The sequence below is a fragment of the Salvelinus namaycush genome, chromosome 3 (assembly GCF_016432855.1).
Source record: "Salvelinus namaycush isolate Seneca chromosome 3, SaNama_1.0, whole genome shotgun sequence".
In the NCBI taxonomy this organism is placed as follows: domain Eukaryota; kingdom Metazoa; phylum Chordata; class Actinopteri; order Salmoniformes; family Salmonidae; genus Salvelinus; species Salvelinus namaycush.
Genome location: NC_052309.1, coordinates 878311 through 893555, shown reverse-complemented (window position 1 = coordinate 893555; position 15245 = coordinate 878311). Strand labels below are relative to the sequence as shown.

At 44.2% G+C, this 15245-nt stretch overlaps 1 protein-coding gene across 2 annotated transcripts; it reads right to left on the bottom strand.

The window, feature by feature from the left end:
- Positions 1-747: 747 nt before the first annotated feature.
- LOC120044830 (heme oxygenase 2-like) lies at positions 748-11093 on the bottom strand. Of its 2 annotated transcripts, XM_038989501.1 has the most exons (8): positions 10976-11093; positions 10108-10199; positions 7368-7502; positions 6851-6968; positions 6193-6405; positions 5621-5896; positions 3889-4018; positions 748-3573 (listed from the first exon to the last, which is right to left on the bottom strand). In XM_038989501.1, exons 3-8 carry the CDS (start codon positions 7448-7450, stop codon positions 3446-3448), a joined length of 948 nt encoding a protein of 315 aa, XP_038845429.1. In that variant the 5' UTR covers positions 7451-7502; positions 10108-10199; positions 10976-11093; the 3' UTR covers positions 748-3445. The 2 variants fall into 2 exon arrangements, with proteins under 2 accessions (XP_038845429.1, XP_038845430.1); XM_038989502.1 differs by lacking the exon at positions 10108-10199 and having other exon boundaries at positions 10976-11041.
- Between the last annotated feature and the right edge of the window lie 4152 nt (positions 11094-15245).

The following is a 15245-nucleotide window of genomic DNA, read 5'->3' as shown; positions in this document are numbered from 1 at the left end:
GGAACTTTGTTTTGGTTGAAATCCTCCTGATTTTTTAAATGTGTAGTAAGTTTGTTCTGTAAAGTGAACTCTGCTTCGTCTGATCTCTATGCTTCCTATCTAGCTAGCCACTGCAACGAGTTGTACCAACCTAGTAACAGCATTAGTACTGTCAAACAGCTACGGTGAGATAAAGAGGAAGTTGTCTGGCTGATATACTTTTCTGTTACATAAAAAAAAAAGGGGTGTAATGTGTGTGGAGATGCATTTGGGTCTAAGAACCCAGTCATCCAGGATAGGCATGACTCAACCAGTTGGATCAGATGTGGCTGGACATCTGCTCTGCTCCCCGTCAACCCCTTCTCTATTGATGAATCTGAGAATTCACTCAAAGCAGCACACTTTCATGTACCTCCATTCTGCCTCGTTATATTTGTAAATACACAGCTGTTGATATTGCAACTGTACCAATGTGTCATGTTAGAGAAATAAATAACATCTATAATTAAAGTGAAATCTAAATGGATTGTTAATGTCTTATTGCTGCCAGATGTGAACACAGAGTAGAAATACTAAACTACTGGAGAATGACCCTGGTCTAATACTTCAGATGTCTGTCCTTCAAGTAATAACAGAGCTTAATTGCAAGTGACATTACTAAGCACAGAACTGTTAGTAGTTGGATATGTGTATCTTAGGGACACAAGGAATGAAAGATGAAGTATTCAAACGGCAAATATCTCAACACATCAAATAACGACAAAAGTATACAGGAAATGCAATCATTTATTTTACTAGACAATGTATTCCTGTGATTTTCTTCTTTCACAAAATGAGACCAGTGACATTTGTAGTAAATCGTCAGTCACTGATAAAGCTTGAGTTAGATTGCAGTGTACTTACTGTACAAGACTAATGGGTTCGATAATAAGGTTACTGTTTGCTTTCTGTTACAGCAGACAAGGCAAGAAATAGTCACGCAATGTGTGCCTGTCAAGCACTCACTGAGATCCCTAGGCTTCCATTGCCAACAACACTCACACCTCAACACCTGAGATTATGGGTCGTGTTCATTAGGGCACACTTTTCAGAAGAGTTTAATTGGACAAGTCCAGTTAGTCCCTCCCTGTTTCAGTCTTGTGCCTAATGAACACAACCCAGGTCTGGTCATTCCAGAACTCCTTCAAAATGTTCTAAATACTGCAACAGTTCCATCCCCTGAAAACAAATACTAAAATGCATTTACATTGAACTAGAATATGACACGTCTTGCAATGTTTCTTATGTATATAATTTAATTAACCTGAGACCCAACACGTACATGACTAATGAGGCTCTGGACTGGTCTGGACAGCCATAATGACACCTGGGTCATGTTCATTAGGGCAAAATGTTTTACCACGGAAATCTAATATTTCTTATTGGACTAATCCAGACAATCCCCGTTTTGTTAATACCTCAGATGGAGGGCTACTGAACACATAATACGTCATCTAACTCCTGCAAAGAATTCAAGGACTACCAAATACACCAGAGATGGAGAGAACCACAGACCTGAACACACAGCATAGAACCTGTTTATAATGAACTGTGATGTCAGCAACTTGACCTTTGGTATTCAGCATTCTGACCTTTAACAACTTCTCCATCTTCAAGCGAAAGCATAGAATACAACACAAACTGCTGTCTTCAATGTTAAAACTACAAACAAATCAAGGAATGTAATGTTGATGTCAGTGTGAATCCTGAATAAGATCTGCTAAATACTGTATTGCCCTTATAATTCCTCAGATACAAACCTATGGTCACCTGCACAACACATTGTTCTCCTTCTCCACAACCAAACAACGATGGCTCAACCTCACCAGGTTGGTGCATAGCTTTCAAGTCTTAAATGTTATCCATTCAGACTGATGAGGTACCTTGTCTTCACCAATCTAACCTGTCCAACGCTATCTCCCAGACCATTACATTCGCTGCCTCTACCTGGTGTCCATAGGCCTAGAACAATACTGAAAATCAACACGTTTCCAGGACGGATGTGTCCGTTTTCAGACACTCTGCTCCTCTCTAGACTGCCTGAGTGCAAAGCAAAGGACAAGGGACTGGACAGCACTAAATAAGTCCAACATTTCAATATAGCATAAAACAAAAACCAAAAAATACACTTCAGAAATGATTAATAGTAATATTGCTCGTCCATCCTAAAACAAGAACTAAAGTGTCCACCCTGTCACTCACTCACTGTCTGTGTGCTTTTCACAGGAGGTTGGAATGTTCTGCCTGCATTCATTTGGAGAGAAGAGAAAAATAATACATTGTGATGTGTGACAACCGTTGGCAACATTTTAACGTCTAGACCTTTCTACAAAGTGTGCTCTTGCTGTCAGTTAGCCTGTGTTGTCCGTAACCGAATCTTGGGACTACTTCCAAGAGAGTATCACCCCCATAACCATTAATACAAACTTAAAAATATGTCGCTCAACCTACTCACGCAAAGAGATAGTAGTCTGCCCTGCAGAAATACTCCTACACTTTGCCAGATCTGCATATTAACATATGCATAGAACGTGTTACTTTGACTGTTTCTGGCTCAGTAGTGTTTGAGTTGGGCTGATGCTCACCGCTACAGAGTGCCAGCACCTCAAATGTTCTACTTGTTCAGTTCCACCACCTAAATAAAGAGGGGGGCGACCGTGGGGCGACGCACAATTGGCATAGCGTCGTCCGGGTTAGGGAGGGTTTGGCCGGTAGGGATATCCTTGTCTCAGTATGTAAAATGTAATATGTAATAAAATGTATGCACTCTACTGTAAGTCGCTCTGGATAAGAGCGTCTGCTAAATGACTAAAATTAAAAAATTAAAAAAAAGAGTACCGGCACCTAATTCAGTCCACTTCAAGCAAAGGCTCACTGCTCTAATATTTTCAAGATTACATTTTGGTTTGATGGACTGATTGTGGGGCCACCCAGGGGACAGCAGAATATAGTCCTTCAAATCCCCATGGCAACCTAAAAGTGTCAAAATCCACAAAGGCTTTTTTGTCATAGCAGGGTAGCTGTTTTTTCCCTCCAACTCTACTGCATCACTCCATAATACAATTGTTTGGGATTATTAAAGAGACTTCAACCTGACAACAAATCACACTATAATCTAATCAAGTAAGATCAATTGTTATCTCATGTCAACTCAAGAAGAAATAAATCCTATAACAGGTTTGAATTTGAAAAAAATGGCTCTAAACTGATTCTAAGAGCTACAAATATGACCAACCATTCTGGGAGGATACAGGATGGAGGGAGAGTGAGAGGGAGGTAGTAGAGAGAAAATTAGAGAGGAGGAGGGGGGAAGGTTACAAGGTCTGGGTACAGATGGGTTCTCATCCAAACGTTCAGAAAACAATTCTTCTTGTATTCCCTCCCTGTTTTTCCCTCCTCCTTTCCTGCAGGACAGCCAACGACTGGATCACATGAAGTACCACGCAGCCAATCCGGCGAGGGCGGCGACCCAAGCGGCGAATAGGACCTGGCCTGTGGGGTGTCTGAGGACGGCCATGGCCAGCTGACCGACGTACGCCGAGCCCCCACTGGCCGCTGAGATAGACAGAGGACAAAGAACACGGTCAGCAAACCTCCCACATTACCATGTGAAACACTCTTATACCATTTTTAACACCACTAAGCCAGGCCAAGCAGTACTGCACTGCACTGTAGTTGCTGGAGCCATGCTGGAAAAGGACAATGTGAAAAGCAAATATCCAAGCCAGCCAGACAGTGTGGTAAGGGTATTGTGGTTCTAAATGCCCACGTATTGCTAACATGGCACAACAACTCTTTCTTTCAGATGGTTTTCTGGATCAAATCACTTTGTTTCCAGACAGAGCCTACAGGAGTTGTGTGTCAGCGTACCCATTTGTGCGGCGTAGTAGGGGCATTTGTTGATGTCTCCTCCGGTCCCATGGGCCCCGTGAACAGGCATGCCCGCGTCCATGACCTCCTCCTGGATATCCTTACCCATCTCCTCTAGCTCATCAAATACCTGACACCAAACACACAAAACACAGGGGATTACACAACTGGTTCATGTTCACTCAACACAAAACAGAACAAAATGTCAAACAGGGAGGTACCATCTGAAAAGGTCCAATAAGGAAAGCTCATTTTTCTTTTTCACAACACTTTGGAACAGTTTGATATTGTGTGTCCTGATGAACACAATCTCTGAACTGAAACAGTAAGCTGAATTGTGTTGACCCAGAGTTTAGCACAAACAGTTTCACGTTGTGACTGGGTCGCTGGGCGAGTGAAAGGAGTGATATTTCACTTAAGGAGGTGCCACTGATCAAAGAAATGCAGAACCGATGTAGAACCGTAATAAGAATATGATCAAGTTCAACATCTGACATTCATGTAATGTAATCAGAAGCCAGATGTGAGGAAGTGAATTAATGATCATATCTGAGCACTCGAAATTGAAATATGAGCGATGGCACATTGTCTGACTACGCTCTCAGAACCAGTTGGCAGAGTGGTTACAGTGATAAGCACAAATCCAACCATCTGCTGTTGGCCAAAGACCCTAATTTTCCCTGGGCACAAGACTCTAATCTCCAAAGACAGGATCAATACAGTGGCTGGTTACTGAGATTAAATGATTAAAGAAATGATACAATACTGAGAAATGCAACTAAACTACCACAGCCTACCTCTGAAACCAAGCTACCGCGGGCCTACCTCTGAAACCAAACTAATGGGTCCTACCTCTGAAACCAAACTAATGGGTCCTACCTCTGAAACCAAACTACCACGGCCTACCTCTGAAACCAAACTAATGGGTCCTACCTCTGAAACCAAACTAATGGGTCCTACCTCTGAAAGCAAACTCATGGGTCCTACCTCTGAAAGCAAACTCATGGGTCCTACCTCTGAAACCAAACTCATGGGTCCTACCTCTGAAACCAAACTACCGCGGTCTACCTCTGAAACCAAACTCATGGGTCCTACCTCTGAAACTAAACTACTGTGGCCTACCTTTGACACTAAATTAACGTGGCCTGGCTTCCTCTGAAAACGAAACGTCTATTTTTATTTCACTAGGCAAGTCAGGCAATAACAAATTCTTATTTACAATGACGGTCTACCCCGGCCAAACCCTGCCCTAACCCGGACGACGCTGGGCCAATTGTGCACCGCCCTATGGGACTCACGATCACGACCGGTTGTGATACAGCCCGAGATCGAACCCGGATATGTAGTGACGCCTCTAACACTGCGATGCAGTGCCATAGACCGCTGCGCCACTCAAGGACCCACAGATATGAGATGGCAATATTTCCAGCCATCACCTAGAAGGAATTATTAGAAGACCCACCATTTACTGGGAGACCCACCACACCAGCAGGTACAGCAGTCTCCTTTTACTGGAAGACCCACCACACCAGTAGGTGCAGCAGTCTCCGTTTACTGGAAGACCCACCACACCAGCAGGTGCAGCAGTCTCCGTTTACTGGAAGACCCACCACACCAGTAGGTGCAGCAGTCTCCGTTTACTGGAAGACCCACCACACCAGCAGGTGCAGCAGTCTCACTCTTGAATCAACCCCAGCTCTATCTCTCTCTTCCCTTCCTTCCCCTTCCTCACCTCCATGTTGAACTGAAAGGCCAGCACGGCCTCCGCCACCAGCCTGTCCTTGGTGGCCATGTCCAGCTCCAGCTCATTCATCCGGCTCCGGTACAGCTGCTTGAAGGCCTTGGCGCTGTGGATGCCGTCAAACTGGTAGAAGTAGACGCCCTCGCCCGTCGATGGCAGCTTCAGCGCCCGCTGGGCCACCTTCTTCAGCACCTGGCCCCCGGACAGGTCGCCCATGTAACGGGTGTAGGCATGGGCCACCAGCAAGACCGGCTCTTCCTGACCCACCTAAATACAAATACAACTTCACTGGCTTCTGGTATTGTCAACCTCCCCTGGACTCCACACACACACACCAGAGGATTGAAGCAGCACAAGGAGTCACAGTCGAGCACCCATGGAGTAGTGTTAGGTCTGAAGTGCCTTGCATAAAGGCACAATGGTAGTGGATGGTGGTAATGTGAATCTGAAACCAGCAGCCCTCCAGTAGCCAATTCAGCCCCCACTTTTTTCATCGTCCGGCCTGGGACTGACCAGCGACCTTCTGGTTACCGGTCCAGCTCTCTAACCTCTGGGTTACTCACCTGGTGGATGCGTTCCACGTAGCGTTGCGTGGCTGGCGAGCAGCTGATCCGCTCCCGCCAGTCCTCACCATAGAAGTAGTCCAGGTCGCGGGACAGGGCGTCACGTCTATTCAGCTCTGGGAAGTAGAGCGGGGAGAAGTCAGGATGATCCTTGTTCCTCTCAATCTCCTCCTCCATGGCCTCGTAGGTGTAGTAGAGGGCCACATCGCCCAGCTGAGGGGGAGAGAGATGCACAATTTTACCCCAAAACAAACATTTTAGGTGCAAATATTTTTCATTTATCCATGTTTGACAGTCCCTCAAATACTGTGTGTGTGTCAACATTCACGTTTTCAAGATACATCCCCTCTGTATCCTGGCAAAGTCTCACAAAGTGAGGATGTCAAAGCACTTCATGTTCTTTAAAGCCTTACTGGATATTGTTGTTCAGTACAGTGGATGTTCATTACCAGTGGTGCTGAAAGACCCATCACGATTCTTGACAGTATTATCTTTCAAAGTGTTTGCAAAGTGAAGATGTCAAAGTTAGATCAAAAAGCCTACACCCTTAACTGACTGCTGTGGATAAATCAGATTATGCATAATGTTCAAGACAGTGAATGCAGCAGTACTAAGTCTCAGAAAAGACTTAAGTTGCTGCTCTATTCTCCAGACTGACCTTGAAAAGCTCCTTGCGGATGCGCCCCCTGAGGAAGTCCTTGACAAACTGGGTGTTCTCCGCCTTCTCGTGAACCTCTTTGGTCCCTGCAGCCAGCAGTTCAGAAAGGTCTGTGGGGCTGTGGGGAGGGCACACTGGCTGACACCGCATGGGAAACTAGAGGCACACACTAACTACATGACCCATAGGGCTGGCTTCCCAAACTCAGATTAATCCTAGTTCTGTAAAAAAATAAAAATAAAAACTTTCAATATAGCCTATTCTCCATTGAGCATGCTTTTTACTCCAGGAGAAGGTTTAATCTATGTCTGGGAAATGAGCCCATAGTGTTTTCAACTCTCCTCAGAAATAAAAGAGACAGACCAAATCTGACAGAACTGAAACATACCCTGCCCACACCCTGGCACTCAAACATACACATGAGAGAGGAGACCTCTCACTTCCAGAAACTGCCCAGCCCCCATCCATTTTCAGAAATAGCACTGAAGTGAAGTTAGACCATCCCAGATTTCTATACCTGAGAGTGTCTTCTGGCTCTTTCTCTGCATTCACCAGGCCTCCTCCATCGGCGGCACTCTCCGCCTTCACAGAGTCCTCCATCTTTTCTGCAGACAGCTTGGTCCTGTCACTCAGACACACTCTTTGCCAGTCTCTGCCAAAGACAGAACACCAAAACAAGACCCACACATTCAAAACGGACTCACTATTGAGTGGGTGGGGTAGCTTACATGAGAGCCACATAGCCTAGATACAGTATGTGCAGATAGATAGATACAGAAGTAGTGCTTTTGTAAAACAGATGTCCAAATGTCCATGACAATATAATCTTAAGGGATAGTTGGAGATTTTGACAACTAATCAATTGTTTCCATTTACCCAGTCAGATGAACTCATGGATGTCATTTGTATGTCTCTGCATGCAGTTTGAATGAAGTTGAAGGTAATTAGTGTTAATGGAGCAATTGCCAACTAGCGTGAGTGTAATGACTGAAAGTCTATGGGATCAGCCAGCATGCTCCTCTGACTATTCTGTCCTCACGGTGTTCTGGAGTAAAGTTTGACAGCTAGCATAAACAGTAGCCCAATAAATCCATAAGAGAGGGTCCTGCTTTTTTTTCTGAAACTGAAAATAGAGAAAGGAAATATTTCTTAACTCCAAACAATAACAAGGTAAACCTAACATTTAATAACAACAACACAGAAAAACACTTTACATAACATTAGCCAAGTTAGAAAGCAAAACCATAGAACAGTAGAACTTTAGCTAGCTAGCTAACGTAAATTAGCCCATAATAAGTGTACAAATAATGCCACCACCTTGAAACATTTCTCTCTCTGTATAATAGCTAACATTGTTATGATACTTACAATACTATGCTTGCAATGGGCATAAATGCAGATAACTGAAAATAAACAAATGTAATAATTGCTGTTTTGACAATGTAGCTCGCTAGCGATCGCTGTTTGACAGAGCTGTTTGATTATATTCATCGTCATGGTAACCACATGCCCCGAGTCTGCCCGCTAGCAAGGAATCTCTTTACATTCTAGATGGCATTTGCGTTCTATTTAAGCAATAAAACACGAGGGGGTGTGGTATATGGTCAATATACCATTGCTAAGTGCTGCTCTTATGCCCCAAGGTGCTTTATTGCTATTATAAACTGGTTACCAACATAATTAGAACAGTCAAGATGTTTTGTCATATCACACACGTGTTATACGGTCTGAATATATCATGGCTTTAAGCCAATCAGCATTCAGAGCTCGAACCACCCGGTTTATAATTGGGTCCGTGACAGTGCAAGTAGACAAAATTGCTTAATTGCCAAAATCTCAAACTATCCCTTTAATAGGAGCAGAAGTGCAGAAATTAGTGCAAACCCAGCACAACATATCATATCAGATACAAAATAGCAGACAGCGTATATATATTTTCTGATGAATCCTCGGCTCATGCCTGTATAAACTTAATATGGTAGGGTTTAGGCATAGTAGTAGGCATAGTGACAACCCAAACCATCATAATTAGCCAATTTCTTTGACTTATTATGACTATGTAATGAACTCAACTATTTGCTAAAGCTACATTCATTAAAACATCAAGAAGGGTCCATGAAATGAACATCTGGCCACACAAATCAGTACCCTTTGTTATTGCTGCCTGAAAATGTATCATGTGCCAAGATTGTGCAAGGTTTTCTTGGAAGAGGCAGAAGAGCACTTAGGCTAATGTGGGTGGGTCTACTACTCTATTCTGCTGCGGGCCAAAAGATTTTGTTCATTATTATTCTGCAAGTAAGACTATATTATTCTGCATGTAGCCTAAGACTACACCGTCTTCATGGTGTAAACAAAAGATTGGGTATATTATATAACGCGTTAATATCCTAGTGACAAGTAAAACCCAATTCAAACACATCTCTACATTTAGGAGAAGAGAGCCTAAACAGAACAACAGCATTTGATACAGAGATACTCCATCCAATGTCTTGTTGACACGTAGCCTAGTTATGACCAGCAGAACATCAGTCCACAACACAGGTTAGGCTAGATCTATAGAATAAGCTCTACATAAACACCTGAGATTTTTCAGATCAGTGTCACTTCAGTAACAGGAGCAGCCTACTACAATAAATATGACAATTATACGTAGCTTCTGTGCCTTATGATATCAAGTTCAATCCACTTCAAGTCCACATGAGAGACCTCCCGAGTGGCGCAGCGGTCTAATGCCCTGCATCGCTGTGCTTGAGACGTCACTACAGACCCGGGTTCGATCCAACTGCAACCGGGAGACCCATGAAGCGGCGCACAATTGGCCCAGCGTCGCCCGGGATAGGGCAGGGTTTGGCCGGCCGGGATGTCCTTGTCCCATCGCTCTCTAGCGACTCCTGTGGCGGGCCGGGCGCATGCATGCTGACATGGTCGCCAGTTGTACGGTGTTTCCTCCGATGCATTGGTGTGGCTAGCTTCCGGGTTAAGCGAGCAGTGTGTCAAGAAGCAGTACGGCTTGCCAGCATCGTGTTTTGGAGGACGCATGGCTCTTGACGTTCGCCTCTCCCATACGGGAGTTGCAGAGATGGGACAAGACTGTAACTACCAATTGGATATCACGAAATTGGGGAGAAAAAGGGGCTAAAAATAATAAATACAATCCACATGATTAACACATGTTCACCATGCCTACCAGATAAGTTAGGGAGATGCAGTCGTCAATGCAGGCAGGGGAAGCAGTGGCAATGCTCTTTTCTTACCAATTATGTGTTGTTGTTGTTGTCGTCGTCGTAGTCTTGGGGGGTTGGTGGTCACTGGTTAAACGTCCTCTGACAGTTGATTCAGCTGTGACCTTATTCACAGTGCCAGAGATAAGGGATAAGGGAATGTGTGTGTGACTTTGGCAACACTGACACACGAGTAACAACACAGTGAATAGCTGGCACAGCATAGCAGGGGCCTAGCATTAGGAGGCCCTAGTCGCTTCACATAGTAATGAGGGAAGTCAACAATGAAGAGGCCTGGAACTACACAGAGAGGCAGACAAAGGAGCTCATAGTACACACATTGCTAGATGTTCAGTTAATCTTGTGTTTACAAGCTAACTAACTGTAAACTGTATCAAATAGTAGTTCTGGTTGTATCCATGATATTGTTCCAACATTAACGTTAGTTACATGCATTTGATCAAATGCGTCTTACATTTGAGGATATGGCAAGGGAATATTGCAAGCTAACTAACTTAACATCAGAATGTCGATTGGTCTTGCTAACGTTGTAACAAAGACGCGAACTTAGCTAGCCACCACCAGCAGAGCAGTTAGCTAGTTCAACAATTTAGCCCATGACATCAAGGCACTGAACTGGCAGCTGTTAGACATGTTCCATGCTAGCGATCTATGTATAGTAGTTGCTCGTCTTTGGATGAAACAGTTTACAAGTGTTATAACCAGCGCCAGCTAATTAAACAGTTGATACGTGATTTACTTCAGGATGACAATGTGTCAATCATCTTAGAATAGCCTAATTTATTGTTTTGATGCTGTAGAAAGCTAAATAACTCACATAGGGTTATCTAGCATCCTACTCTGCCCCTATTGTATAGAGAATAAACATACAGTAGCTTACCTTCTCTGCGCACTCTGCGGAGCTCTTCTTCAGTGTTGCTCAAAACATAGGAAATGCAGTGTTGCTTATTCTTCTTCTTTGAGAGTGGGTTGGCTGACCGCATCCAACTTTTAGGTGCATACACCGTCATCTACTGTACTGGAGTTTGAGTTCAGTCACAGCCTACCTACATTAACCTCAGGTAATACAAAATTGGGGGAAAAGGAAAATTACCCTGGCAACTATTAGCCCTCACTAAAAAAAAACACCACCCCATTCCACTATTTAACCTTATCTAATTCTACTCCAGGCAAACGGTCTTGTAGGACAGAACACTACCACTCAACATCCCTGCAAGTCTTCTGCAGTAAAACCTCGCAATCCCAAGTACTTCTCTGCAGCTGCCACCACAACCTCTATTTTCTGTGACTTGTGTTCCATTTCTGCAGTACAGTTCACAACCATGGCTATAAATGCCAAGAAACCCACCTCACTGAAACACATATTATTCTCATCCCTCTTTATTGGTCTCTGCCTACTCACAGAAACCTCATCATGTACACATCTTCCTCTACCGCTCTCTAGACTTCTTCAGCATATGACACTTTCTGTACTAACGTTAATCACTGACCTCAACCTGCCTTTGTCTCACCAGACACCTCCAATCTCCAGCCCCATGGGCAACCAACAGTTTACACACACAACTTTCTCCACCGATACTACACATTCCTTCATCTCATGCCCTCCTGCACTTTCTCACATCTAGGAATCTCCCTCCTACACACTGCTGCAACCCCTAAAACACAGGTGCATTGCAGTCTTGGGAACAATGTGAAAAGAGAATACGAGATTTGGATGACTGAATTAGCCACGCTATGGAACGCCACATTAACTAAATGTCACAGTTACATTCACTTGTATAAATTAATGTGAGTCTGTTCGAATGAATTAATGGACTGAAGAGTCTCATTTTTGAATTAATCAATTGTCAGTGGATGCTCTTTAAAAAGACAATGTCAGATTATTTATTTCCTTGTTTTTATCATCACTACCAGAAAATCTGCAGGGTGCGCAATGGATCTGATTATCATGGTGGTGGGGATGGACTGATTTGTGATCAATACAATCATTGTAAGGGGCAGAGGAAGGGAAAGTAAGTATGATAGGCACTCCATTGAACAGCTTTTAATCACAAGTTAGAAACAGGAAAACCGGGAAAAATGTGTTACTATATGTAATGTGCTACTATGTGTAATATGTTACTATATGTAATATGTTACTATACTGTATGTAATGTGTTACCAAATGTTATTTGTTACTATACGAAATGTGCTACTGTTAGGATTTATGTTTATGCACTATAGCCTGTTAGCATATTGTTTGAAGATGAATATTGTTTTGTTACACACACACACAAACAATACAGAGGGGGGTGTGTGTGTAGGTGTAAGGACTGACCAACACAGGCCATAAAAGCTGTGGACAGTCTGGAGAGGGGAGGGGTGCATCTCTCTAGGCCAACCAGGAGGTTAGAATACTGGACAATACCATATTATGAACTGTTTCAGTGTAGAATCGACAGACACAAGACGGATGTAATCTACCCAGCAACCAGATGTGGACAAAAGGAACGCGCCAAGGGGCATGGACAAATCCGAGGGCCAGCAAAGGCGGGGGCAAAGTCTAAACCGCGCCCAGCCTCTACTGTGATAGGCCAACAGACACGTTGAAACTACGTCATCACGGTATAAGAACAGCTGTTTACGTACTTCCTGCAGTTCCCTGTTTACCCTGCGTGGTGATGCAGCGAACCCGTATATATGAAAATTGCATTTGCCATTCATTGTTTGCGGTAATTAAACATAATTAAAGAAAGTTAGCAGAACTTGCTTTTTATTTATCCTGACACCGGATGTGTTACACGCAGCGTTCACACTACTATATGTAATATGTTATATGTAATCGACTCTTAACCAACCATGCTATTATGTTTGTTTTTCGCGTTGTTTGTAACTTGTTTTGTACATAATGTTGCTGCTACCATCTCTTATGACCGAAAATAGCTTCTGGACATCAGAACTGCGATGGCTCACCTCAAACTCGACGAAGAGTTCTTCTTCAGTGAGTCGGACAGGAGGGATATATTACAGACACCCGACCAGGCCCAGATCCCCGTTATTCGCTGGAGAAGGAAACTGAGATTTTGCAGAAAGAGATCAAGGTGCCTTGTGAGGATCAGGCGACAAGTGGCTAACCTGCACTCCGTCCTGCTAGCTGACATTCAATCGCTGGAAAATAAATGGGACGAACTGAAAGCACGTTTATCCTACCAACGGGACATTAAAAACTGTAATATCTTATGTTTCACCGAGTCGTGGCTGAATGACAACATTAAGAACATACAGCTGGTGGGTTATACTTTCTATCAGCAGGACAGAATAGCAACCTCTGTTAAGACATGGGCCGGGGGCCTATGCATTTATATAAACAACAGCTGGTGCATGATATCTAAGGAAGTCTCTAGATTTTGCTCGCCTGAGGTAGAGTATCTCATGATAAGCTGTAGACCACATTATCTACCTAGAGTTTTCATCTGTATTTTTTGTAGCTGTCTACATACCACCACAGACCGATGCTGGCACTAAAACCGCACTCAATGAGCTGTATACCGCCATAAGCAAACAGGAAAACTCTCATCCAGAGGCTGTGCTCCTAGATGCCGGGGACTTTAATGCAGGGAAACTTAAAACAGTTCTATCAGCATGTTAAATGTGCAACCAGAGGGAAACAATTCTAGACCACCTTTACTCCACACACAAAGCTCTCCCTCACCCTCCATTTGGCAAATATGACCGTAATTCTATCCTCCTGCTTACAAGCAAAAATTAAAGCAGGAAGCACCAGTGACTCGGGTTATAAAAAAAAGTGGTCAGATGAAGCAGATGCTAAACTACAGGATTGTTTTGCTAGCACAGACTGGAATATGTTCCGGGATTCTTCCGATGGCATTGAGGAGTACATCACATCAGTCACTGGCTTTATCAATAAGTGCATCGAGGATGTCGTACCCACAGTGACTGTACGTACATACCCCAACCAGAAGCCATGGATTACAGGCAACATTTACACTGAGCTAAAGGGTAGAGCTGCCGCTTTCAAGGAGCGGGACTCTAACATGGAAGTTAATAAGAAATCCCACTATGTCCTCTGACGAACCATCAAACAGGCAAAGCGTCAATACAGGACTAAGATCGAATCGTATTACACCGGCTCCGACGCTCGTCAGATGTGGCAGGGCCTGCAAACTATTACAGACTACAAAGGGAAGCACAGCCGAGAGCTGCTCAGTGACACAATCCTACCAGAGGGGCTAAATCACTTCTACGCTAGCTTCGAGGCAAGTAACACTGAAACACGCATGAGAGCACCAGCTGTTCCGGACGACTATGTGATCACGCTCTCCGCAGCCAGAGACCACCATAGGCCATGTGCCCAAGAACACTAAGGTAACCTGCCTAAATGACTACCGACCCGTAGCACTCACGTCTGTAGCCATGGAATGCTTTGAAAGGCTGGTAATGGCTCACATCAACACCACTATCCTAGAAACCCTAGACCCACTCCAATTTGCATACCGCACCAACATATCCACAGATGATGCAATCTCAATTGCACTCCACACTGCCCTTTCACACCTGGACAAAAGGAACACCTATGTGAGAATGCTATTCATTGACTACAGCTCAGCTCAACACCATAGTGCCCTCAAAGCTCATCACTAAGCTATGGACCCTGGTACTAAACACCACCCTCTGCAACTGGATCTTGGACTTCCTGACGGTCCGCCCCCAGGTGATAAGGGTAGGTAACAACACATCTGCCACGCTGATCCTCAACACGGGGTCCGTGCTCAGTCCCCTCCTGTACTCCCTGTTCACTCATGACTGCACGGCCAGGCACGACTCCAACACCATCATTAAGTTTGCCGATGACACAACAGTGGTAGTAGGCCTGAAAACCGACAACGATGAGACAGCCTATAGGGAGGTCAGAGACTTGACCATGTGGTGCAAGGACAACAACCTCTCCCTCAACGTGATCAAGACAAAGGAGATGATTGTGGACTACAGAAAAAGGAGGACCGAGTACGCCCCCATTCTCATCGACGGGACTGTAGTGGAGCAGGTTGAGAGCTTCATGTTCCTTGGCGTCCACATCACCATCAAACTAACATGGTCCAAGCAGACCAATACAGTCGTGAAGAGGGCATGACAAAACCTAATCCCCCTCA

Bases quoted from the DNA above. Each gene is read 5' to 3' on its own strand.
- LOC120044830 (XM_038989501.1), bottom strand. From the start codon at position 7,450: ATGGAGGACTCTGTGAAGGCGGAGAGTGCCGCCGATGGAGGAGGCCTG. The intron at 6,969-7,367 runs GTATAGAAATCT...CCCTCCCCACAG, and splicing joins GAGCCAGAAGACACTCTCAG to CCCCACAGACCTTTCTGAAC. The intron at 5,897-6,192 runs GTGAGTAACCCA...ATTTGTATTTAG, and splicing joins ACGTGGAACGCATCCACCAG to GTGGGTCAGGAAGAGCCGGT.